The 27,972-nt window shown below is 38.0% G+C and overlaps 2 protein-coding genes across 3 annotated transcripts in view; both read left to right on the forward strand.

Moving 5' to 3' along the window:
• The window catches only part of prr12b (proline rich 12b), a 40,980-nt gene extending 33,749 nt beyond the window's left edge, over positions 1-7,231 (forward strand). The window contains exons 13-16 of one of the 2 annotated variants that reach the window (XM_044099020.1): positions 839-936; positions 1,053-1,184; positions 4,039-4,134; positions 6,183-7,231. In XM_044099020.1, coding sequence (XP_043954955.1) covers positions 839-936; positions 1,053-1,184; positions 4,039-4,134; positions 6,183-6,317 — 461 coding nt within the window. In that variant the 3' untranslated portion in view covers positions 6,318-7,231. Of the gene's footprint in view, positions 1-838; positions 937-1,052; positions 1,185-4,038; positions 4,135-6,182 lie in introns of those variants that run through there. The other variant, XR_006368982.1, reaches the window with a different exon arrangement.
• A 1,287-nt stretch (positions 7,232-8,518) lies between these two features.
• si:ch211-195b15.7 (synembryn-A) lies at positions 8,519-25,296 on the forward strand. The gene is made up of 14 exons (XM_044099023.1): positions 8,519-8,619; positions 9,811-9,913; positions 10,654-10,701; positions 11,567-11,584; positions 14,373-14,462; positions 14,979-15,481; positions 16,004-16,139; positions 17,483-17,671; positions 18,196-18,290; positions 18,502-18,652; positions 19,867-19,962; positions 21,097-21,241; positions 22,937-23,219; positions 24,369-25,296. Exons 2-14 carry the CDS (start codon positions 9,824-9,826, stop codon positions 24,538-24,540), a joined length of 2,016 nt encoding a protein of 671 aa, XP_043954958.1. The 5' UTR covers positions 8,519-8,619; positions 9,811-9,823; the 3' UTR covers positions 24,541-25,296.
• The last annotated feature ends 2,676 nt before the right edge of the window (positions 25,297-27,972 follow it).

The following is a 27,972-nucleotide window of genomic DNA, read 5'->3' on the forward strand; positions in this document are numbered from 1 at the left end:
AATAAAAATGATGAAAACCTGGAACTTAGAAAAAAGTCTGTCAGTGAAGCACATCACATCACACACCACTCTTGGCTCAGACTACACATCCAAACATCCTTCTCTTCTCTCTTCTATCATGTTGTCATGATCATGTGACAATACTGTTAGCTCCTATTGCTGAATAACTTTAAAATCAAGCCATAAATGCATTAGCATCTGTTACTATAATTAGAGCACTGCTATCTGGCATCCACACAGAAGTCTGATTGCAGTCACATTTAATTAGTATATATGAAATACTACACACAAAAAAATTTGGATTTCAGCACAAAACTGAAATTCAGCATTAAGCTGTGCTATGTGAACATAGACTTTAAGCCAGCAGCTTGATGGTTGAAACCTGGACAATGACCCCAAACAGACATCAGAACTCATTTTAGTGTGGATAAAGCAGGCTAACATGAAGCTTCTGGTATCACCCAGGACTACTGAAAGTTTGTGAATGTATGATCAATAGTCATGTTCAAGCAAGGAAACTAATCTGTTTTTATGAAGTCTACCACTTCTGTCAAGAATTGTGATTAAATATTGAATCAGAATAATGTCAGAATCTTGCTCATGGGCTAGAATATGGGCTATTTTTCTGCAAATTGCTAAAAGACATTTAACTCAATTTTAGGTAATATTTATGCCTGCAGGTGCAACTTGGAAACAAATTTTGTGCTCTCTGTTTATGATTTAAAAAAATCCTGGTAGCTGTATTGTTTATTATTTATCCTGAAAAGCAAACCCATTATTATAAAAAACAGGAAGAAAGCAAAGTTAAAAGTAAAGGACTGTTGTTCTGACTGCTTAGATGAGCTGTACCTCCCTCCAATGAGGAAGATTGACAGCTTGCTGAGTGAACAGAAGAAGAGGCTGTTGAGAAGAATCAATATGAGTGTTCAGCATCAGGTGGGCCTTTACATTCTTCTTCTGTGGTCTCTCAGTTATATTCCAAAATTGTATGATCATTATACCAAACACACTAGTGGAAGAGTTCAGCTGACACATCCCCTTTTTTTCCCCAGGAGGTTTTGCATATGTACCCTAAAATGACAGCAGACCCTCTGGAGTCTGGAGCTGTCAGAGTTCATCTGGATGGTGAAGGTTACAGTCGTAAGACCCTCAATTGTGTCAAGAAGAGTGTTCCTAAGCAACAGGTGAGGTGATGAAGTTTCACACTGAGGTACAGATGTATGTCCAACTCACTTAGCAGGAGCTAAGGATCACAATGGTTTAAAAAAAGAAATCAGAACTCATATGTCGTTGTTACTTACTAGAATTCTATATTTTTGGTTTAATAATTGTATTCAGGTACATCTCAAACAATTAGACATAAGGCTTTTTATTTGTCATTATGTGTCTATCTAGAACATAATGACATTGGAGTGGCGATATATAGACAAATAAAGTCTCAAACAGTCTTTATGGTGCAGCAAATGGGGGTGAGTGTCTGCAGGGGAGATAGAAGGTAGACAGATAAATTTCACAGTTCTTGGGGGAAAAAGCTGTTCTTTTGCCATGTGGTTGTTTTTCTGTACTTGTATCATTTCCCAGATGGCAGCGGTTCAAACAGTTTGTGTTCTGGGTGGGTGGGATCAGCGGCAATGCAACTTGCCTTCCCTGGCAGTCTGCCAGGATATATTAAGTCCAGGTTTGGGAACTGATTCCCCATGATCCATTGGGCTGTTTTCACTACCTGTGCCATGTCCTTTTTGTCCTGGACTGTGCAGTTGCCATACCACACAGTCAGTCTGAGGCAGATGATGCTCTCAATTATAACTCTATAGAAGTTTTTGAGCAACTGAGCAGAGAGTCCAGCCATTTTCAGTTTCCTGAGGAAGAAGAATTAGAATATCATGAATTTCAGTTTGTTTTGTCCCTCATTTCAGAAAATGAATTTCATATAGAATCATAATAATAATAATGCAAGTTAAGTAATGTAGCTTCATGGTGTCTCACCCCAATCAGCGAACTAACTCTAAACACCTGCAAAGGTTTCCTGAGTCTCTACACAGTTTGTCAGTCTTTGTCAGTAAGCTACAAAGTCATGGAAAAGACACTGATTGAACTGTGTGAAGTTTCCACAGTCAGTGATGATTGAGGTTCCACGTCATCTGCTGGTTCTGAAGTCCACAGTCAATGTCCATCTATCAGGACATTCTAGCACACTTCATGCTTCCTTTTGCTCACAAACTGTAATGGTGATGATGATTTTATTTTTGGTACCAGTAGGCCTGTCACGATAGCAAATTTTGCTGAGCAATTAATTGTCTCAGAAAACTATTGCGATAGACGATAGTATTGTTTGAAGACCTTTGTACACTGATTTAATGGAAATGACATAATAATGTATGCGATTTGGAAGATAGTGCATCTATCTGCCAAAGATAGATACACTTTATTTTCAACACAGGAACTGATAAACAAAACAACCAAAAATAAAAATAAAATGGATTCTCAGTCTCCATTAACAAAAATGTACTTGAATAAAAACACCAAAGTGTAAATAAATACTGGATTTAACCAAAAGTGTGCAGTTTATGAAGTCTGTTTACTATATTGCCCTTCAGTAATCATAAGATTTAAATAAAGAAGATGGGCTCATCCGACTACCTAATGCAATAGTTCACACTACACGTTAGTACACACCTACATTTTCCCCTTATGACAATCTTAGAACGCTGGTCGTTCTAAGATTGTCGCTTGTGATCATCCTGTAGGATCTAAATCAGGGGTTTTCCCACTGGGAGCATTAACACAGCCTGTTGAATGTGACAGATAGCCAATCAGAAAGCACGGATTCTCCACCATGTTTTCTGAGGGGGAATTACAGAGGGGAATCCCAAACACTAGATTACCAACCCGAAGTCCAGGACATTGGTGATGATATGTGGAAACAACATTAATGTTTATAAAACATTTCGTGCAAAGAATATAGAAATTCTTTGCAAAGAATATAGAACCTGGTAACTTTTCAGCTGTTCTTTGTTAACGACATAAAGAAGTTATAATGACTTTCATTCAGTCAGGATTTTACCCTGACACTAGAGCCACATGCATTGCAGGTAGATTGTAGTAAAGCATTGATTAATGCCTGGTTTTAAAATTAGTTAACTGAACTTGTAGCCATTATTTTGTACCCATTGTTGGACACCACACGGCACGATTGAACCCGATCGAACCGTTATACCCAGGATTTCTGTCGGCTAATGTGTGGTCTCTCAGGTTTTGAAAATGGGCGGACAATCGACCCTCTAAGATAGTGTAGTGTGCGCTGGGCATTACACTAAGGAAATGAGGAAGGGAGGGTCAGTGGAGAGCATCGGAGTTGAGCCTTTTTTCAATCAGTGTCATCAACAGAAAGAGAAAAAGGCCGTAAGAGACGAAAAAGGCAATTAAAATGACGTCAATAGTTTTAATTTATTGTTCGATTAATTGATTTATAGTTTATCCGACAGGCCTAGGTACCAGCCCACATTGCCATTCTCTCCACCACTACAAGGTACCAAAAGCCTTTGGCAATTAACATGGTGGTACTGGGCTTGATTGGCCAGCAAGTGGACCTGACCAGACCCTGTAGAAAATCTCTGGCATGTTGCCAAGAAGAAGATGACCATAAACCTAAAATGCAGATGACCTGAAGGCAGCTATTAAAACAATGGCTTGGACATCATATTGATTTAAACTCTAGTAAGGTTCATAGTACGGTTCTCTTCAGTAAAGAACTTGGGAATTACTTTTTACAATAACTCTTTATAAACCAATCACTTTTAAAGTCTTTCTGTGGATTGCTGGGTCAGAAACAGATATGTTAACCTGGACTTAATACATTCTGGCAGACTGCCAGGGAAAGCAAGTTGCATTGCCGCTGATCCCATCCACCCAGAACACATACATTTTATAACCGGAAGAGTTCAGGAAAATGGGACATTTTTTCCTGTTTAACTGAAATGTTCTGGAAATGGTAAAAAAGATAACTGTGCTAATCTGTTCTCTTTCAACCTTCCTCAGGATATAAAGCTTTCAATCGAATCTTGTCGATTATACAGTCTATATCATTCTCTCCACCACTACAAGTATCACACCTTCCTGCACTGCAAGAAAGAGGTAAGGAAGGCTTCATACATGCATCTATATTCAGTTTGGTGATTATTATCCTGTGGCTGTTTTTTTTTTTAAACATTTTTATTAGTTTTGTGTTTTCACAAACAGAAAAAATAGAAAATTGTACACTGTGCAGCCAGTCACCTTACATGAGTATGGGATTCGGAATAAAGACAACAACAAAAGAAAACAAACAAACATAAAGAGCAAATAAAAAATACAATAAAATAAATAAAATAAAAGGAAGCCGTCGTACAATGTCACATTCAAGTTAAGTCATGTCTTCAGTGGTCGCCAAACATTAACAGACATATTTAAAGCCTGATATCAACACAATCATAACTAGCCGGGTGATCAAAGAAGGAAGAAAGACGCATAGTAATACAAAAGGAGGATGTTGATTAGTTAAGACCTGATGAAACCTTCCACTTTATAGGATTCTGACCTCTCATCACAAGTTGTGTCAACTCTTTAGGCAAATAGCTTAGCACAGGAGACCACATATCAATGAAATGTTTCTCATTACCCTTAAGAACTGCACTAATCCTTTCATGAGTGAGGACCCTAAATATTTCTCTATACTATTGTGTGATAGTTGGTGGTTTATACTTAATCCAATTAATTAAAATGCATTTTCTAGCCAAAAGTAATAATTTGTCACAAAGTTTGAAGTGCAATTGTGTCAGTGACTGATTTTGTCGGGAGGCCAAGAAGAAACAGACCTGGGTCACAGCTGATTTTTACGTGAAACACGTCACTCAGCTCTTTAGAAATTGCACCCCAGATTCGTTTAATCAGCCTGCATTGTCAGAAATAATGGTAATACGTTCCAACCTCTCTTCCACATTTATTGCATAAGGGAGAGAGCTGGCGATCCATCTTATTCAGTATAAAAGGTGTTATATGTAGACGATGTAGTATTTTATACTGTCTCTCTGAGTGTATTAAATATAAAGGTTGAATTAACCATATTAATGGCTCCTTGCCAGTCATCCTCGATGTATGCTATGTCAAGGTCTCCCTCCCATTATCCTGTGGGTGTTTTGTGTCTTCTACTCGAATGTTGTAGAATCTAAAACTGGTTGTTTGTCCGGACTCACTCCTCTGCTTCTGTACATTTGTCAAATTCATGACTTTTTTTGCTCTTAATAAATATCAGCAGTATTTTTACCAATATGTTTGTTGGTTGTTGAATTTCACACTGCTGTGCAAAATGTATGAGTATACAAATTGGACCTTAAACCTAAATTCACCTTTTTAGGTGCTTCAAAGGCTTGTTCCTTTACCAAAATGATGGGTGAGATTTTTGAGCAGACTTCGTCATCTCATGTTTGTAAACCAGCATGTCCATGAGCTAGGCATAGATTACAACACAGTAGAGCAAGGCTGTAGTAATCAGCAATTTAAAACATTTGACTCTTCATTTATTTAGAGACAGAAGAAAATGTGAAATGTTTTGTTCTGATGATTTACTGAACAAAAACTAGTGAGTAAAAATAATTGAAGGCTTTAGGCTGCCTATGTTCTGTTCACATTTTAATATGTTACTTTTGTACTTTATTCAATTTTAATGTGCTAGGCCAGCACAAAATAGTACATAATAATCTGAAAAGTGTGATATGTATTCAGTCCTCTTAACTTAGGTACCCAGGTTTAAACCACTTCAGTACACAGTCCAGATGAGTTTTATTTAATCTGACTATAAATCCAAGCTGTTCTGTGAGGACACCAGAGGTCTGATAAAGAAAACTGCAAAACACTATATGTAGAGGAAAACTAGACACTGTACATTACAGTGTGAACATAAAGACCGACAATCGTAGACATACAGCTGGTAGAAACGCATCCAGAAAAGACTTTTACATTCAATAAAGTAGTTTGAACATATAAATACTTCTTCCACCTCAGTCTATGACTCCAGTCAGAAATGTTTATACTTCATTTCATCATAGTCGTCAAACCCATTTTCCTTTCTATATTGTTGTTATGCCTGTATTATATCATAGAAGCTCTGATTCTGATTATTGTGATGTCAATTGTTTTCTGTCCAGACAGATAATATCGAGGAGGCAGCTGAGGACCCTGGTCAGGAGGAGGTGGTGCAACAGTGCATGGCCAACCAGGCCTGGCTGGAGAAGCTTTTTAACTCCTTCGTTGAACTGCTTACCCTTAGCACCAAGGCATGAAGATCAGAGCCTCAGTCTTAGCCTCTGAACTCCTGCACACGCACGCACACACACACGCACACACACACACGCCCACACACACAGTATCAAATAGCTGAAGATATCTGGAGTCAGTAACGTGAATGAATCTCACTATACAAACAGAGCAGCTGGTGTCAGTTTGTTGTAAAGTCCATCTTAAAGTAACTCTTGAGTTCAAAGTTTGTATTGACAAATAGAAGATAATGAATTCTGTGGATATGGTGGATTTTCCCCAAAATTCTATTGATGGAAGTCACGTGGGCAGCGTGATGAGAGACACTGTTTGTAAGGACATGTTAATAACTGTGGTTTGTATAATTTATACAGTGACATTTTTAAAATGACCACCCCGAGCTGTGGGTTGTTTGTTGTTATTTTTTGAAGAATATTTTCAAAGGATGTACATAAATGAGTCACCCTGCTTTATTGTACCGTTCAACCCGCAGTGTTCAAACTGGGGATGTATGAGGTAAAATGAGGTCTTAGTGCACTATATGATGTTTCTACAATCTTCAACAAAGATAAAAAAAATAAATAGCCCTTTGACACAATATAAAATGTATTCTTCGAACCAGGATATATATTTTTTTCTTTTTAAAATGCAGTTTACTGCTACAAATCATGAAGGAATGAAAAAATAAATACGCCTTTATCTAAAGAAATGTGAGAAGAAAGGATCCTCCAGCAGCCTAAATGTCAGTGTTTTAATGTGGTCATTTTTATCTGTTCTTGTTAATTGATATTTCCTATTGCCTCTCCTGGAGACTCTTTCAGTGTGTAAATACTGTACAGCTGCCTCATTCTCGAACTGGCAGTGGCTCTTCTGTACATGAAATTCCTGTATTTGACAAAAGGGAAATAAAACTGATCAAAATGACAAACGTGATGAAAAATGAACAGCATTGTGCTCAAGTTTTTCACATGTCCTTGAGACAATGTGAGTAGAAAACATTCATATTCTCCACTCATCATCCGAATGTCACAGTCATACACAGGTTGAAATAGTAGAGCTCATTTACCAACAGGAAGGAAGTCAAAATTGGAATTCAATACAAGATGGCCAAATTCCTGTTTCATGTAGGGTATGGGTACATGAGACTTTTCTGTGGGACTTTTCATGCCTCTAGATCAATGCAGTTGGTCATTTTGCTGGCACACACCAAGCTTTTAGACATAGTCCTTAGAGGTTGGAGACATTCCAGAAGCTTAAAGTTAGACTGATTTATTCCTCACCACTACGTCACTGCCAGTGGTGCAGGTGGACTGCAAAAGGTGGATGGAATATTGAAGAAATAGGCAATCTCCAAACTCCTAGTTGTTTATTTATCCAGTGCAAATAAACAACTTGGACACAGATTATTAACAGGACAGTGATTTTGAACACTCATCAGAATTGGCTTTAGAGTGGATAAAGCAGGCTAACATGAAGCTTCCTGTAAGGTCCTGGCATCAAGCCTGCTGATGTCAGAGTGATATGGGACCTTAAGTTATATGGACTGCAGTAGCTAACTTTGATTAAAAATATTTTTTTTTTAACAAACTTTTTAAAATCGTTAATATCATGGCGGTATAACAGAGATCCTGTATAAAAAAATTTGAGCTCGCATACCCAACGATAACAGCAGATAAAAAGTTCTCTTGCAGCTGTATGCATTTGTTTGCTATTAGCAAACTGGAAATCCTGAGCACTGTGTACATTAGCATGATTGTCAGCGCGAAGACCCACCACCTTTGCTCATGTTGCTGATTGGTTGTTTCTGAAGAAAAGCACTGCTGTAGTACGACCACAGGGAGGGGGGAGAGGAGCACTTTTTTTTCAGAATATCTGTCTTATGTTATACTGTCACAACATAGTAACAGTTAAAAAAATATATATGTAAAAAAAAAATAAAAGCTATCTTGTACAAGTTTAAAAACTGTTTTGGGTTTTAAATGAACAGTAATTTTGTTATAAGAATGGTGGATGCTTGAAGCTTGATGGGGGGGTTTATCTTTGTCTACGTCTATATTTGAGTATATATATACATGTATATATATACATATATGTATATATATATAAATAAATAATTAACTCTTAATTCTCCATCATGTTGAAATGTAGAGCAGATGATATAACATAGTGGGCTGGGTCAAGGGGGGCTGTGAGTCTATCCAAGGATTAGTGGGTGAAGAGGATGAGGGATGTCCAGAGGAGGAAGGACATTAAGCTTACAGACACTGTTTTATTAGGAGGACAGAGACACTGCCTTGGACGGTGAGAGTTGGGTTATTACACCAACGGGTAAGTACAACAGTTCATAGACATTAGTGCCCTGAATGTTAGAATTATTTCTTAGGATCCACTTCAAAGTATCTGAATGTAGTGCTTCAATTCACAATTTAGCTTTAATAGCAGCTTGATGGTTAAATAATTGCAACTGCAGAAACCACATTATCATTTGCTGTCTATTGGTCATTTATTGCAGTCAATATTATGTAAAACAGTCTTTCTCAATCTGTGGTCCCCGGACAACTGGTGGTCTGCAGGCACTCTCTAGTAGTCCGCAAAGTACTGCATGTAAACCGTTTATTTGCCGTGATGTCAGCTCAAAGTGTGATGCATACAATTAGCTTACCAAAAAATTGTTTAAAATTAATAATGGATAAATGGCTTAAGACCAGGTCAAACAAAATAAAAGCTGAAGATATTGGTGGAAAGAAAACAACACCAGGACAACTTCTATGATCAGAGGAAGAAAAAGTCCTATACCTGCTAATGTGCGAGCAATTCGATTCTTTTGAATGGTCTCCAGTCTTAGTTAATGCAAACTGTTCTTTGTTCTTACAACTTTACCTGCTTATATGGCTCTGCTCACACGTCAATAGCTGTTGTTTAAATTTAATTAAAAATGATTTAAGTAAATGCAATAGATAAATACAATTGATAGAAATTGGTGGATAACTTTACATTTAATAGTGCAGAAAATGACTTTTGTTTCTGTCAAAGCAACTACAGTCTATTTTTCTATTAGTCTGCAAATAGCCCTAAAATGCTAGAAATGCACAAAACACTTGGTAGTAAAGAACAACTTCTTTTTGATTTTCATGGGTTTGACATTATTGGAAAGTTCAAATCCATACTTTCAGAATTTTTAAATAACTCAAAACACCCAGAGTCGACTTGGTCACTCCCATTTACAAAACAGCATGGTTGAACACACATAAGTGTGTCAAGATGCTAATATTTTCATTTAAGTTTGTATACATTAAGATGTTGTGTTGTCGAGCAATTTCAAGTTAGTTTGTCTGAAAGTGTTTGTTCGATGGGTTAAGTGACGGTCAGCCTGAAAAAGTTTGAAAAAACACTTATGTTAATGTTACTTTTATAATTGCTGAGCCTTTATATAGGTGCATACATAAAGACACTTAGATAAAAGTGATTACTTTAGGGTTGGTTCTTGATTACAGGAAATAAGTTTGAATATTTCTGCAGCAGACGCTCAGGCATGGCGCCAGACGTGGAGAAGATCATCCAGAGCATCAGCCTGGGAGACCAGGATGCCGTCCAGCTCTTACTGGACAGCTACAATACCCAGGTTACTGATGGTTGCCATGACAACTGCCTCAATTTGGCTTGAAACATTTTCCTTCTTTTGTAACCATGGAAACAATGTGCAAGGCACAATGAGAATGGGTGTCAATGCCTAGAGGAATGTTTGAAATGTCTGCAGTAGCACCAAGTTGGTCGGCTCAGTCTCTGGCTTCATATCAGCCAGAAACATGTTGAAGCATTTAGCCCTTCTCTTTCTCTGCTCCACTCCTGCTGCTGCTGTTTGAACAACCATTTTACTACCAAATACCAAGATAATTTTGGTATATTGTGACAAAATTAATCAAGTAAATGAATACATGTACCGTTTACTTGTAAACGATACATGTAAATGGTGGTTTGAACGCCAGACCTGTCCATCTCTGTCATTGTGACTTTGGGTAGTCATAGGGCCCGGTGGGGCCAGCTGAATGGCAGTCATGCCTCTATCAGTCTGTCCCTCAGCAGCTGTGATTACAGTGTAGCTCTCATTAATGTGGGATTGGGTGAATGACTGATTGGAGTATGAAGAGGTTTGAAGTCCTCTGACTTGATAAAGAAATATAGAAATGTCACCCATTTATCATTTTACCATGTTTTTTTTTTTTGACACTGAGATTATTGTCTGGCTGTCATAATTTTAATATTTTCTCAGTATGTCATTTGCTTTAAGTTTTTGTCTTTATGAAATGACACTGATCTTTGTAAAACATTTAGTCCTCCATCTTTTTTTAAATCTCTCCACAGTACACAGAGTGCTTTTTTTTCAATACTGAGGCACAAGAGAGAAAAAAGGTCAGTAAACAAAATGTCTGAGTCTTTGAATCATATTGCAAAAATATTAACATATAAAGTTAACCACAAGCTTCATGGACCCCAAGACAGATGGACACCAAGTCCCAAGAACCAACTGGAACCAGAACCAACACCCCAACCCCACCAACTTCCACACACAGCTTTGTGGCATCTGCTGCAGATGCCAGCGGTTTTATTCTGAGTGCAGTGTCTGTACACCTGGCACTGCCTCCATTTTGAGCTTGCTGCACTTTTCAGTCTTCACGGCTTAGACTTAGACTTCCATCATGTTCCACCTGTCTTCATGACTGTCTTTCCTCAGTCATCTCCCTGCTGCAGAACCTCTGGAACAGAACCTGGCTGCTATAAAAACCAGACAATGGGCAACCTCCATGTGCAGCCCTCTACTAAGCATTTTCTTGTCATCAGATTGAGAATATTCATAGTGTATTTTTGTCATTGTAATACTGGACAGACTTCAGCTTTGCCTTCGGTCATCAATGATGTCCAGACCCTTGTCCACAGTTTTAAGACTATGAACATTTTTGCACAGGACCGCAGTTGTTGAAAACAGCACCACCTGCTGTTTGGTAAAGGCATCACACAGTCATGGATGTTGACTTTACTTCTTATCAAAAGGGATAAATGTCATAATCTCTTTGAATCTATTTCTGGACATCTTTTTCATTGTGAAACAGGAATCCCCATTTTTCTGACCAGACACTATCCAAGTTCAAAATGTCAATAGTAGAATGTCACCACTTCTTTGTTTTTGTCTGCTCTTTTTAAGTCTTACTCTTATTATCTTTTCCTTTTTCTTTTTTATACATCTGTTGCTGTTCATTCTTGGACCACCTGTCTGTAGCAACAACGACTGGAAGAGGTAAATAAATCACCCAGACAGAGCTGTGCTGACAAAGAGTTCACACCGTCTTACATTAATCTGAAAAGGTGCTTAAACTGTTTAGTCACATCCAGTCTCTGGACTGGACTGGACAGTCGCTTTTGGGTGTCCTCTAAACAGCTTTGTGTTCCAAAGCTGTTTAGATACCTCATGACTCATTATATTTCCATCCCCATGAGGGGGACATGATGTGAAGGATGTTGCATATGAAACTCACTTTTAACAAATAATAAAATAACTCTATTAACCCATGGAATAGTGGGCTCCTGATTACAGATGTATAGAAAGTGTCAGGATTGGTGAAGGCGAAGACGAAAATATGAAGTCTTTTATTATGTAGGGCATGTGATGCTCTCATTTCGACAGTCCAATGTGGTTGTCAGTTAAGGGGTATCAGGTTTTATGAGTTATATGATACATACTTCCTTTGCTCTTCTGCCATCTTGTCTGTATTTAGTGTTCAGTCAAGGTGCTATTTCCATATTTCCAAAGTAATAGGAAGCAGCAGTTATTTTGAGGTGTAGAAAAATAGAAAATTCATGGAACTTAAATATTATGTGGGACAGGTGAGGAAGATAATCAATCAGGTGAAAAAAAAGCTAAATTAACAGGGAAAATATTGAGCTGAATAACTAAATTTACTAAAGAGATAAAGGGAAACAAGAAATAAAACCTGACATTTGAAGGCTCCCAGGACCCGTTATAAACTGAGAACAAAATCAAAACATGGATAACAGAACCTAACAGGACTGAAACAGAGAGAAAATGATAACCAAGACTAGAACTGAAGACAAGACTAGGATACTGAAGAGACGAGACCAGGCATAAGAACTACGTCAGACTAACTAAAGCAAAAATCTAATTTATGGTAAATAACACAAATAGCAATTAACCTAAACCAGGGATGCTCAAGTCCTGTCATCAAGAGCTACCATCCTGCAACTTTTAGATGCATCCTTACTCCAACAGACTGGGATCAAATGACTGAATTCCCTCACCAGCTGTCATTCTGCTCCCAGCAGGCCTATCAAATTGAATCATTTGGTGTTGGAGCAGGGATGAATCTAAGTACCAGTCACTTTTAGATTTATTTTCTTGTTAGACTGAAAACTAACTTCTGCACCTTGTAAATAACATCCCATGTAGTGTAGCCATCACTTCTTTGAAAAGTTTATCTTTATGTTAAAACCTAAAAATAGGAATAAAACGATTGTTCTTTAAAAACAATAGATTTCCGGTAGTAAATATTTATCACATTTTTTTTTTCAAAAGGTCAGGTAATATTTGTGGATCTAAATTCATTTTATTTAGCTACATTGAGGGTATGAATGGTTCATTGGGTTGTAAAGGTTGCTGACCGCTGCTGCTAACATTGAGTCCAGTTTGATCCAGCCTGACTAATTAACTCTCTTTTGGCCCCAACACGAAGTGAACCTGACATGTTATTTTAAACTGTGACCCATTAAACTGTCAAATCTCTGTCTTTGAACTCTGTAGGATTAATGGTGTAACTTCTGGAATGTTTGATTGATAAGAGCGGCACATGTTTACAGTCCAATTAACTTCTGCATCTTGCTTTCCTCAACAGATTAATATACTTAGTCCTATAGTTTGACCAATGGTATAAATTTGTGTTGCAAGTTGGAGGGGACATATTGACATATTGAAGAGTTAGTTCAAGTTCCTACTTCTTACACCGCTGTAGCATGCTCTTTGGGTTAGGATTGTGTTAGGATCATCCCCACAAATTAAACTGTCATTCATCAAATAAAAACAGTGACCAGGTTTCATTAGTTGTGACAGCTGTCAGTCTTATTGACCCAGTGTTTGTCACACTGGGTCAATAAGACTTTTTTCAAGACAGAAAAAACACAGTAGGGACCAATGCTATATTAATGCTACAGCAATAATATGTAACACTGAAACCAGACTCATAAACATCAAGAGTTCTGTAAATGTTGATATCTATTGGAATATACCCTCATTATTAAACAGCCCACAACAGCAGTATCTGGTCAGTAACAACACTCCCAACATATGGAATCCAGCAATCATTTCTGAACATGATCTTGGCAAAAATATTAATACCTCTAATAAAACTACCCATGGCTGAAGTCCAGTAATATCTTCTGTCTCTTTCCACTACAGTAGAACATGTGTAACATCTGTTGTGTTGAGTGATCCACATTCATTAATGTGACACACTGTGCCTCTGCTTATCTACATTCGCTTTAAGTTTCTACAGATATTAAACAGTAGGGAGGGGACCATTCTGGCCTTAAAGTTTGATGTACTGAAAATAGATCTTTGTGTTGCCATGGCTAATCAACAGGGTCAATACATCTTTGCAACTGCAGCTCTTCTAGGACCTTTTTAGTGTTGTATGGCCTACCAATAAAACTCCAAAGAAGGAATGAAACCATTGACCTGAGAGAAAGTCATTGGTGGCCAGCTTTGTGTTGAACACTGAAACCAAGGATCTATAATTGGTGAAACTAATTTTAAAAAGTGTATCTCAATGCTGAATGATGTTCTGTGTGTGAAGTAACCCATATAGTAAGTCTAAACAGGACGGAACATATTATAAAAAAGAATTCCAGTGAGGGGCGATGTTGGATTTAACGTCTTTTTTGTGGACCACCCAACTGAATGGAACAGACCAGGGAAAAAACAGAGTACAAATACTGCATGAATGCAGTATAGTAGTGTGATTCATTATTAATGATGTTATCTGTGGTGTTACTAATTCCATCTCTTGGTTCATCAGTTCAGAAAGAACAAAATAAGGGACTGTGCTTCAAACTCTGATTCGGACATTGACTCAGATGATGAGAGGCCAAATCTTCTTCTCAGAGAGGTAGGTCAGTAAACTCATGTGGTCTGTTTGTTCTCCTGTAGCCTCTGGACCCAGAACCTCCATTCATCTTTTGCAGCAGATTTACCTGTATCTAGATTGATCTGTTTGATCACAATCATTTGTTTAATCTTATTCTTCTTCATAATCTTTGGAGATGATTATTCAAAGAAAGATTCTTCATAGGATTGAGAAAATTATGAACAACCTTCATCATCCTCTTCACAAGACTGTGTTGGGAAGGCAGAGCATCTTCAGTCAGAGGCTTCTTCAGATTCAGTGCAGTACAGACTGCTCTTGAGATCTTTCCTGCCAACAACCATCAGTATCTTCAATAAATCTTTGAAGAATCTAAACTCTTATTTAATTTCCCTTTAGGATTAATAAAGTACTTTTGAATTTGAATTGAATCTATCATGCTTCAGCGCATGTAATAAACTTAAGACTCTTTAAATGTCCATGTAGTTGATTTGTGCTGAGGCTGAATTCTTAGATTTCACCATAATATTTTTCCTGCAGGATCTGGCTGCAGCCCTGCTGTGCTTTGTTGGTGGTCAGTTGCAGGCTGCAGTGCTACGAGCTTGTCTGCATACTCTGCGAATCCTCTCTCGTGACCGTAGAGCTCTGGGACCAATGGTCACTGATAGCGCCCTTCTTACCTTGACACACCTGGGAGGTATCAATCTTCTGCAGCCCAGCCAGCAGCAGGACAAGACAAAAATTCAAGATCAGTGTGACAGAGCACAAACACAGATCCATGAAAAAGAAACAAGTGGGTCTCATGGAGCAGCAGATTCCGATCAGAGGTGTGCAGTTTCTTTTTCAGAGTGTCACTCCTTTAACCGGCGAGGGAACGTAGGGCATCTGGTGCTTGCTCCTGGGAAAAAAGATGCCCGGGAAGACGACAGCGAGGAAGACGGGAAAGTGGATGATGGGGAGATGTGCAGGAAGGAGGCCATGAAAGTCTTGTGTAATATAATCTACAACAGTCCACTGGCCAGGGAGAGAGCCAGCACACTGAGGTGACAGTTTTAAGTTGTCTTGTTGTTTCTGTATTATGTAAAAGTTCAAAACTTCAGTTAGTTTTGACACAAAATCAGAGATTATTGGAGCAGACAGAGATCCATTCCTCTTTACACAATCTCTCCAGTTAAATGTTTTTAAAAAAACTCTGTGAGGTTTCCTTCTCTGAATGCCTTTTTGTTCAACAGATTTATCAACAATTTTGACATGCATGGTTTGCTATTAGGAGATAACTTTGCTATAATTTTCTTCACAAAAAGCTATGCATCTACTAATCACATCAGTGTGGTTGTGTGTAAGTGAGGGTTACCTCACACAGCATCTTTGTGATTTGCCAGTGACACCACCATCCCAGTCCATGCATACTAGCACATCATTTCTGCATTTGAGTAGCACCAAACTGCTATTCATACATGTTCTATCAAAAGCTTAAATGCTCTGAAGGTTTAATGAATGGTGCTTTACAGCTGCTTAGCAACCCCTTGCCTCACTAAAAGCTTCATGTCTGTCTCCATGGAAAGGCTTCTACAGGGATTATGGGAGAGTCTGAAGCAGGGAATCTGGAGTGGGGCACCACCCACTGGCCAGTTTTACAAACTGAGGCTTCTCTTCTTACTAACAGCCCTGAGGCCTGAGCTCAGGCTGCAGCTGCAGCAGGTAAACACTCCTCACCCTCTCACTATCATTAATGGCTTCATCTAAAGTTTGTCTCAGTCTACTGCTAATCTCAACCATGACTCTGTGACAATGGTGATGAAGGTGATAGGAGTTTGCCCAGCAATTGACAGATTGCTGGTTTGGTCCCCGCTCCACCCACCTCCGTCTTTATGTCCTTGGGTAAGACACTTCACCAGCCATGCCTGGTGATGGGGGTCAGAGGGCCCGGTGGTGCTGGTGCATGGCAGCCTGTCCCCGGGCAGCTGTGTAAAGCAGCTGGGGGTTCTCTGGACTTGTTAAATTGCTATACAAGTCCCAAATAATTTACTCTGAATTCAACCTCTGTGTTTTGTGGTATGTTGCGCACGCAAAAATTAACTCATAGAAATGAATTTGCAAAAGTATTCCCACCATTAATTTTTTTTCGTCCTGTCACAACTACAAATTTCAGGATGTGATATCGGGGACATAGAAGAAAAATGATGGGTAGCTGAAAAAAACTTCTACATAAAACTCTGAGAAGTGTGTGGTGCATTCCTGTTTAGAGCTGCAACTAAGAATTGTAATAATTGATTATCTTGATTATTTTGATGATTAATTTGATAGAAAACTGGCACATTCAGCAGATTGTTCATTTAACTAGCTTCAGAATGGAAAGACTAAGCCTTTTTTATGTAATATTAGAAATATATAAAAAAGCAATTAAAAAACAATTCATTCCTGAGGTGAATATTTGAACACTTGTAGTAAAAGTTGCATCAGCGGCTAATTACATAATTCTACTATCTACATATGAAAAGCTCAGCCATAACTTTAATGCAAAATGTATATAGCCTTTTGTATAGGTTTGACTTAATTACTACTCTGATCATGTTCTTTCAGAAAATGGCTCTTTTTTCAGTCTGTACACTCCCGTTAACAATTAATTGATTACTAAATCAGTTGACCATGATTTCAATGATCAATTTCTGTTTAGACCCATTTACTTCAAAACCCCTAAATAACCTCCAGGCTGACCGGTTACGTTTAGAAGTTGCCTAAGTAGTAAACATCGTCTGAGGATAAAAGTTTTGTGAAGGCTGGGCAAAGAAACATTCAATCAGAGATGGAGCCACGAAGCCCATGGGAAGTCTGCAAACATATTCCAGTTATATATGACTTTGTGTTGGTCTGTCACATCAAATCCAAATTCAACACACTGAATTATGTGGCTGTAAAGTGACAGCATTCAAACGGTTCAAAGTGTGTGAATGCTTTTACAAACACTCAATTTCTTTATTACAACTAATGCTTCAGAAGCTGCTTACCACAGTCCATAGAACTCAGTGCGTTGCTTTGTTCAGGAACGTGGAGTATTTGTTCTGACCTCAGCCTTGGAGCAGTGCCTGGTCTTGAGATGGGCCAATGGAAATCAGCTGATCACTGACAGCACTCCCCCTCCTGTATCCAAAGAGGTGTCCCAGGATGTTATTGAGATTCTCAAAACCATCTTCAACGTCGCTCACAGGTTCTACAGGCAGGAGCCTGACGAGGTGAAAACACAAAGTCATTAGTTCTAGGCAAACGTGCCCATAGTTAGGCAGGGGGTCCTCAGAAAGTTTTCATAGAGTTGGTCAGACCAGGCCAGTAAAACATTTAGGGTAGAATGGAAAAACCAAATCAAATAAAATGAGCTAATGCAGCAATCATAATAAGGATTGTCAGAGTGCTTCATGTGCCCATGCCTTTAGAGCAGGGGTGTTGAACTCCAGTCCTCAAGGGCCAGTATTCTGCACCTTTTAGATGTGCCTCTGCTGCACCACACCTGAATAGAATAATTAGGTCATCAAGGCTCTGGAGAACTGATCTACACAAGAAGGAGGTAATTAAGCCATTTCATTCCAGTGTTTTGTACCTGTGGCACATCTAAAAACTGCAGGACAGCGGCCCTTGAGGACTGGAGTTTGACACCTGTGCACTAGAGGATTGTTTTTTTTGTTTGGTGAAATTTAAGATGACATCTAAATTTAGTCCATGAGGTTTGGTCAGAAATAAAATCTGAAGGATGTCTTTACAGGAGGAAGCTACTTTATATCGCCGCCTGGCAGCTGTCCTACGCCACTGTCTGCTGCTGTCATGTGATGGAGCAGACACAATGGAGGAACTACAAGGGTCAGAGGGTTATCTTTAACCCAGCAATTCCTCGTTATATATATATATATATATATATATATATATATATATATATATATATATATATATATATATATATATATATATATATATATATATATATATATATATATATATATATATATATATATGCTTGAGAAAAATTAACTAAGAACAGTTGTAGGACATTCATAAAGTATTTTCCCCTCAGACATACAGTAAACATCCTGTCAGCCCTGCCCCTGACCTGCCTGGACGTCCTGCTGGCTGTCCCTGTGGGACAGGCATCTCATAAGTATGAAGGTGTCAACATGGACTGTGTACATGCATTGCTGCTCTTCATGGACAGACGACTGAACAGGGCAAGTAGATGTGTTGTCATAGATAGAAACTGGACAAATCAATCTATAGATCAATCTTATCAGCACCAAGGTGATTATTGGTATCAGATCAATACTAACATGATGAAATTGATACTTTGCAATTTTTCTTCCATATCTCCACCACATTACTTGAAATTCCTCACAGAGTTCATACCAGTGCATATGCAGGACTTAAAATGCCAAATATCATGAGCTTACATTTGAGAGCAGAAGTTCATACCTTTGTACTGTTTGCACTTAAAATGTCTGCTTTCTTTCCAGTACAGTCTCTTCAATGAATAATAACTCTAATTATCAAACATGTTGAATTCAGTATTCAAGTTAGTCTAAAATGTTTTCAATCTGAAAAAGACAGCAGATTGACTTCCTGCATTTATTCCTCCTGGAGGGGAACGTACCAACAGTTGCTTGCATTCTGTCGTTGACTTTGCAACAATAACTTAGACTGAGCATGCAAGTTGTGACAGTGGAGAGGAAAACTTTCCATTAACAGTCATTAAGTCAAAAAGAAGAAACCTCCAGCAGAACGAGAACCTGGCTCAGTAGAAGGGTCCATTTGACCACTGCCTGAGGGTTTGAGAAGACAGAGCAGAGACACAAAAAAGAAACAGAAGCATTGATCCAGTGAAAAGTAAAAAGTTAATAGCAGGATAGGGAGAATGATTAGGGAGAATGACTGGCAAACCGAATGCCAGTGAGAGAAGACATAAAGTTCAAAGTTGAAATAGCAGCAAGCAGTGGTGTGTCTTACTCAAACACTGGAAGCACTGATTCTCTCTGCTGGGTGCCATCATCACTCCACCCATCATCAGTCAATGCCTTGCAGTTGCTGCTCCATTTGAGACACAGATTTCTCTGTTGTGGCGTCTTCAGATGGCTTGGTAATTGTAAAACCTCTGGTCCCATGCTAACCAATAATGTGGCCTAATCAAACTCCCTTGTATGGTGCCAATGCATCTTTCAAGTATCTCCTGCATCTGCTGACTCCCACCCTGTTGTGATTGACTATATCACAATATTTAATACTTGGAACATCCAGTCTCTTTAATCCAGTTCCTGGATGATTCAGGAACTGCCTGCAATAGTGTTGCTCAGCTGCCAATGTCGTGGCCATAGAACGGACTCAGTCTGCTCTTTATGATGGAAGCAGTCTCATAAGCTTTTGAAAACTATCATACTTATTTTTTTTTCAGGGTCAGAAGCTGAAAGAGAAGCTGACTCCTGTTCTAAGTTTATTGACAGAGAGTTCTCGGGTTCACAGGGAGACACGTCACTATTTAAGGCAAAAGGTAAAATGTTTGTTTTTCTCTGTCTGCACTGATATTCCTTATTCTGTCTCTCTCCTGTTTTTTTTATTTTTATCATCTCTGAATCAAACATACCACCACATAAAAATAACCTGAGTAAATACAGATACAGACATGAATCACAGTACTATTGAAGATGATCCAAACAGTTTTTGGATTCTTTCTCACTCCGTAGTTATAACACTTACTACTGAGAAAGGCAGTAGTAATGGTTGGAACTACAGAGACTTGACTGAAGACTTACTACATGCAAGATGGCAGAAGAGCATGAGAAAAATATGTGACTCATGAAACTTGATGCCCTTAAACTGACAACCACATTGAGCTGTCAAAATAAGAACATCACATACCCTACAAAATAAAAGCCTTCATTTTTTTCAAAGCAGGTAATTGCTGTTTGGGGCTTTATATGACTGGTTTAACCCAACCTCTGTTACACATAGGATAATCCCCATGTGCAACAGTGTGTAACCATACTGATGTAAGACCTTTTAAAATGAATCTTACTGAATTTTTTTTTTTTTTTTTAAAAAGCCTCATTATTCATTACGTATGAAGCTGACAAATGGCTAGAATGGGATATTGGCTTAGAACAGAGACTCACATGCTCTCTGATACAACACATTTTCATGGTAGAATCAACATGCTAATAGGTCAACATGCTAGTGATAACCCACATGTTACTGACAGCATTTAATATAACCTTAGCATTTTGGTTAATTTTAGCTTATAAGTTAATATTTACATACTGACTTGATTAAGTCACTGTTAGTCAACATGTTAGTCATAACACATATACTACTGTGAAAATGCTACCTGCTCTACATGCTTGCATAGGCCTCATGCTAACATTAGCCATATAAGTATTTGAGTTCATTAGGGACTGAACATAGCAATGCATAGGAGAGTAATGCACTGCCTTGAGAAGGAAGGTAGTGCACTGCATCGCTCCTGGATAGGATATTATTAATTTTGTGAATATTTTTGAGGTAAATGAATGCTTATTTGTTGTGAACAAAGTTTTGAACATGTATTTTTGTAGGACGTTCATTGGTGGTACAGTATTGACATTTGAATCAGAGCTGTATTTTTTTCTGTTATAACCTTTTGTCTCAGATCTTACCTCCTCTGAAGGACGTTGCTGTTCGGCCTGAGCAGGACAGTACACTCAGAGGCCAGCTAGTCCGCCTGATGACACATGTTGACACTGATGTTAAGGATTGTGCAGCAGAGCTGCTGTTCGTGCTTTGCAAAGAAAATGGTACAATTATATCCTACATCTTTATGATATTGTCTTCATAAAAGTTTTACTTAGATATTTTTGTGTCCAATTATTCAAGACATTAGTGATTGTTAGTCAACATGAATGCTTGAAAGTTTTTATACTACAAAATCATGGTCAAAAAAGTACACCATCTAATGTTATTTCTAAAGAACAAGCAAGCATAATTTGGCTTATTTCATTCACACTCTATATGAAGCCTTGTTGTAGACACAAAGTATTTACTTGTACAGTGATAAGCAGACATGTATATTAATTGAACATCAGAATCATATTAATTTGTGACTGTTAATGATGCATCTCAAATGTAGAGGAAAGTTAACACAACAATCTACTTTACTTCATTTTAAAAAAATTAATGGTTGCTCGACACACACCTGGTCCAGATGGAGACTAACAGGAGTTTAGTCATCAGACTCTACTTCCGATGGAGTCGCACAGAGAATTATGACATCTCCAGCTGATTATATTTGCTCATGGGAACTGAGTGAATTTCCTGCATGTGGCAGAATAATCCTCACACTCAGGTAGGGAATTTGGATAATCCACTCCGCTCTCTTTGTAGCTAAAGTTAAATGTTACTGAGATTATTTTAATGTTTGGTCTGAGATGTATATGAATCTTAAATCCAATGCTGGACTGCGATTAGAAAGAGATGTAAGTTTTTGCACTGTTAGTATTAAATAGAAATATAAACAGTAATATTAACAAAGAGTTCATGAGTATTTTGCTGTGGAAAAGTTGGGCAAGATTACTGAACTTTTGATTATTTTACAGAATGTGTCTTTCTGCTGTGTAATTAAAGTTTGCATTTTTACATTATTATTATTATTATTATTATTATTATTATTATTATTATTATTATTATTATTATTATTATTATTATTATTATTATTATTATTATTATTATTATTAAGTTTATTTGATAGGGACAGACACACAACAACATGGACAAATTGAGCAAAACAGCAGTCCCATGTATGCGTTACAGTGCAATAGCAACATCTAATTCTCAGCACTTGTTCGTACATGTTCTTACCCTCAACAGTAACAGGCAATCTGAGGATAGGAACCTTGGTGCTGCATTGTGTTCAGGGATGGAGAGAAAGATAAAGATGATCTGCTAAAATGGAGATGTCTTACCTGTACTTCTGTGTAGACTTCATGAAATATCGGAGAACAGAACAGATGTTACTTCAGCAGCCACTATATCACGTATCTTGCCTTTAGAATGCAGACAAGAATTCATTATTCTAACTATTTAAACTATTTAGAGTTAGGCTGATAAAATAATTTACAACTGGCAGACAGCAGATTAAATGCCCCTTGATGAATGGAGCTGCATCTTCATTTCCCCTGACCAAACTAGGATTTTATTTTTTTTTTTATAAAGAAAAGCTTACATTGCTCACCATAGTCTTATTTAGAGGGATTTGACATATCTCATTGATTTCACTGTGAACAAATGCTTTAATATTGCTAGTTGGTAATGTCTGACATGTGGGCCATTTCTCTTGTTACGGTGCAATCATGCAATCATGCAATCATGAACCTACCTGCTCATGACCCTCCCTTTTCACTAATATTATTGAAAACATTCTGCCAAGGAAAGAAATGCAATCTTTCTTGTGAAGAGTTGCCTCAGTATTGTTCTCATCCTATGTGTCTTTGCAGTAAGCCGCTTTGTTAAATACACTGGTTACGGGAATGCTGCAGGGCTGCTGGCAGCTCGGGGTCTGTTGAACGGCAGGAGGAACTCTGGGGACGGCCAGTTTACCTGCCACTACTCTAGCGACTCTGACTCAGACACAGAGGAGTACCGCCAAGTCAGATCGAAGATTAACCTGGTGACAGGCAGGGTGGAGGCAGAGCAGCCCGACCCTATGGAAGGCATGACGGAAGAACAGAAGGAGGAAGAGGCATGTCGTCTCATCTGCATGATCAACAGACTATCACAGTGAGAACATTTGATATGATATGACTCATGATCCTTTTGTCTACTCAGTTATTAAGAGTGCTCAGAAATTTTCCCTCATTTTATGATACAGCATATGTTTTAAACATAACAACCCATAGCAACAAAGGCAAAAAACAAGGCATACCAAATTTTTTAAAGGCAACAAAACAAAATAGATGTACAGAAGTATTCACACCCTGTTCCATGACTACAAATTGAGCTCAGGTTCATCTTGTTTCCACTGATCATCCTTTAGACCAGGGGTGTCCAAAGTGTGGCCTGGGAGTCATTTTTGGCTGTTGAAAGGATTTTTTTTGGCCCCAGACCAGAAGTTGAGACCACCTGAGGAATCATAGAACAAGGCCTTGGTCAGAGAGGTGAGCAAGAGGCCAATTAGCAAACCTCAATGGTGTCAGAATAAAAAAAAAAAAAAAAGTACTGAAACATGGACCACCACGGTCCAGTGGTGCAGAAACTTGGAGCCTGATGGCCATAGGAGCTCGATTCTTGGTGGAAGGTGGCTTGCAATGATGAAGGAGCTTTGAGACTGCAGCTGAATCTCTGGGGTCTGAAGGACCTGGCTGGAGACTACAGTGCGAATACTTGTGTACAAGTGTTCTTTTTTAGTTTAACTAACAAATTGAGGTTTTTCATTATGAACTGGCATTTAGATCAGTTAGGCTGGGCCACATACAAATCAACTAAAGAAAAAAATGAATCAAAGTCAATGCTGTTAATATGGTATTAATTTGAATTTTACATTTTGTCTTCTTTGCGTCAAGAGGAAAACAAATTTTTTTGGTTAAAGAGGAAAACTGTGGCTGCGCAATTGGTAGCATTGCTGCCTTGCAGCAAGAAGGTTGTGGGTTCGATTCCCGGCCTGGGATCTTTCTGCATGGAGTTTACATGTTCTCTCTGTGCATGCTGTGGGTTCTCTCTGTGTCTTCTGGCTTCCTCCCACAGTCCAAAGACTGTTAGGTTAATTGATCTCTCTAAACTCTCCTTAGGTGCGTGTGTGTGTGTGTGCATGATTGTTTGTCCTTTCTATCTCTGTGTTGCACTGCGATGCACTGGTGACCTGTCTACAAAATGTAGAAGTGCTGTGAAAGCTTTAAAATGTCCTGTTTGTATTTTCTCTCTCTCATTCAGAGACCAAATTATTCAGCCAATGGGTGTGACAAGAGATGGAAGACTGGCTCCTCTGTGGGGCCATATGAGAAGCTGCACAGAAGAAAAAGAAGAGGAAGAAGAGGTGTATGAAGAGGAGGAACAGGGCTTGAGTTCAATGCCACAGGGATTGAAAGACAAAACAATGAAATAGCAAAATATTTTTCTGCTACACTCAGGAATGAACAAACAAGTATGAGAGATTATCATTTCTTATTGGGGCCCTCTTATTATACACTTTGTTCTCTTTAATATTTATTTTTGTTTCGTCACCTTATACATATACATACACCCCAATAAATATACATCAAATGGCAGCCCACTCTCGAGAAGGGAGTTATTACTTCTGTTGCCATTTCGATTTCCATAGTAAACATGGCGGCAAACTATGGCTTTGAATTACAATGGAAAAGAATGTACCCTACAAAATAAAAGCCTTCAAATTTTACTCAGCAGGTAATTGCCACTTTGGGTTTTATATGACTGGTATAGCCCAACCACTGTTGCACATGGGGTTGGTGTGGCCTTTTAAAATGAAGCTTACTAAAAATTTAAAGATAAAAGCCTCTTTGTTCTTTACTTACTCTACATTTTAAGTTGAGGGAACTGTTCAATGAGATATTGGCTTAGGACCAAGAGTCCATGATTGCCAGTGCACATATTCTAATGGAAGGGTCAGCATGCTAGTACTTTATCATGGTAGTGATAGCTGCCACATTTAAGTAGGGTGACCAGACGTCCTCTTTTTCCCGGACATGTCCTACTTTTCAGACCTAAAAAAATGTCTGGGGGGGATTTCAAAATCGTCCGGGATTTTGGTGAACTGCCTCAAAACGCATTACATAGTGTTACCTCCCCCCGTTGGCGCATGTTTGTCCGCCGATTCTACCCCCCACCCCCCAAAAAAAGAAGTGTCCTCCTTTTCAGAAACCCAAATCTGGTCATCCTACATTTAAGCTACCATTTTAGCTGGGTCTTATGTAAAAGCTAAGCTTGATATACTAATTGGAGTACCTTAAAGTTACTCAACATACTGGTGATAATACCTACTTCCAACTAGTGTCTACATGCTTGTTGCTCAACATACTAATAATAGCCCTCATGCTAACATTAGTCCTGTAGCTAACGTAAGCATTTTTGGTGATTTTGAAAATTTGGAACATGTTTATTATCATGAATGTAGTAAGTCAATGTAAGTCTATATACAAGTGATCCCCACATTCTTCTGACAGCAGTTAAGATAACCTTATAATTTAATTTAAGCTAATAAACTAATGTTTGCACACTGACTGGAGTAATTTTATATTAGTTAACCCTAACCCTCACCCTACTGGTAGCATCAACATGTTAGTCAGTCATTATGCTTGTGATAACCACCATGCTAACATTAGCCTGATAGTTAAAATAAGCATTTTACCTGTTTTTTTTATTTTTTATTTATTAGTTATGTTTGCTTACTGAATGTAGTAAGTCCATGTACGTCAGCATATTGGTAATATCACACATTCTAATGACAGCATCTATGGTAATCTTAGCATTATAACAAATTTTAGCTTATACACTGATGTTTTGGATACTGAATAGAGTAATTCAGTATCCAATATGCTAGTGATAACCTCGTCCTACTGGTAGTTTCAAAATGCTAGTCATTTGATATGCTAGCAACTCTCATGCTAACATTATCCTTGAATCTAAAATAAACATAATGTTTGATTTATTAGCTATGTTTTTCATAGTCAATGGAATAAGTCAATGTAAATTAACATCTTGTTGATACCACATGCGCTACTGACAGCATTTAATCTAATTTTAGTTCATACACCAATGTTGTCATACAGAATAGAATAAGTCCATGTTAGTCAACATAATAATGATAATAATGAAGCTTTTGACTACATTTTAGTTCACGTTAGCAGTGTTGCTAATTTTCAGCATCAGAACACTGGGTTTAAACCGACACATGCTCTTAAATTTCTTCAGAAATGTTCCAGTTTCAGGATATTTTACAGCTGCTTCATCCTATTCAAGATTTTTTATTCATAGACTAACTGAGTGATTCTTCTGCTGCTGCATCTACAGCAAATCAGATTATGTGTCAATGATGTCAGAAAGAAAGAAAAATTAAACTTGTAAAAGTGACTATTTTCAACTGAATTCATATTTTCTGTTTGCATTCAAACTATTAAGCTCTTTAGAATGCCATGTGTTCATCTGAGCTGTTTACACAGTTTAAATTATGTATGCTGTTTCCACACCAAAGGAAATACAATGAAGTTCCTTTACATTGTTTTCTGTATTAGTCATGTTTTTAAATTGCTACTTTGTACAACATAATTCTACCCCCTCATTGTTTAGCAGTGTTCTTGGAGAATATTCAATGTAAGAAAGTGAGAAAATGTGTCCAAAACTTGTAACCATTACTGGATTCTGTTTTGTTATCTGAATATTATGAATTTAAACTTTTAAACTCCCATATAGTGACCAATATGTGAAAACATGGAAGGTTTGATCAAAACTAGTAATACTCACTTTTTCTTCCCATAACCTGTCCAACCTCTTCCAACCTATACTCCATCTGTTTCACTGTCTTTCAAGATTATCTCTAATGTGAGCCAACTGCCCAGATTTTATTAATTCCTTCTTACCTCAATAAGGAGGAATAATCCTATTACACATGTTCAGGATTCATTTCTCAGCTTGCCTCTCTCAGTTCCTCTGGGTGTGTGTTTCTGTTTTCCCTTCACTGAGAGAATCCTTCCAGATGAAGATTATTACATTGTTCTTAGAAATAAACTCTTTAAAATGTACTGTTGTCAACCTGAACAAATTATGCATGTGGATCAGAAGTCTACCTAAAACCACAACTCTGCTAGATATGGAAAAGATTAAGTCACAAGAAAAAATCTTGTGACTTAAAAAAATCTCAAATAATTTTTCTGTAGAAAAACCCCCAGACATGACAAAAGTTGAGCACACTTCACTGACAGAACTGTCATATAAAACATGAAGAGAAGCTATCATTTAGGTTTGGGCATTTATTGTATCATTTATTATTTATCACGATAAATTTCAAGTCAAAAAAATAATTTAGTTTAGTCTGATAAATGCCCTGCGACAGACTGGCGACCTGTCCAGGGTGTACCCCGCCTCTCGCCCGGGACGCAGCTGGAGATAGGCATCAGCAACCCTCCCGACCCCATTAGGGAAGAAGGGTGTTCAGAAAATGGATGGATGGATGGATGGATAGTCTGATAAAGTTTATTTTGTGATGATAAATTCCAACTAATAATGTTTTAAATCCTTCTCAAACTGCCCTTATTGTCATTGATAGTTTTACTATTTGCTGCACTGTATGTACAATGAAAGCACCGATAATTACTAATAAATTTGAAACTGAAAACAGTTTCTGAATGTAGTTTAGTGATACAAATGATGCTTCTTCATGTAACTGCTGCTACATAAAGAAGTGTGTTACAAATGGGAATGTTTTTCAAGAGCAGTATTTGTGTTTGTGGTTCTACAAGTGCTGTCACACAAAGTCACGGTTGTAAAGTTATCTAACAAAGAAATAAGGAACACGTCTCAC

The sequence above is a fragment of the Gambusia affinis genome, linkage group LG19 (assembly GCF_019740435.1).
Source record: "Gambusia affinis linkage group LG19, SWU_Gaff_1.0, whole genome shotgun sequence".
NCBI lineage: Eukaryota > Metazoa > Chordata > Actinopteri > Cyprinodontiformes > Poeciliidae > Gambusia > Gambusia affinis.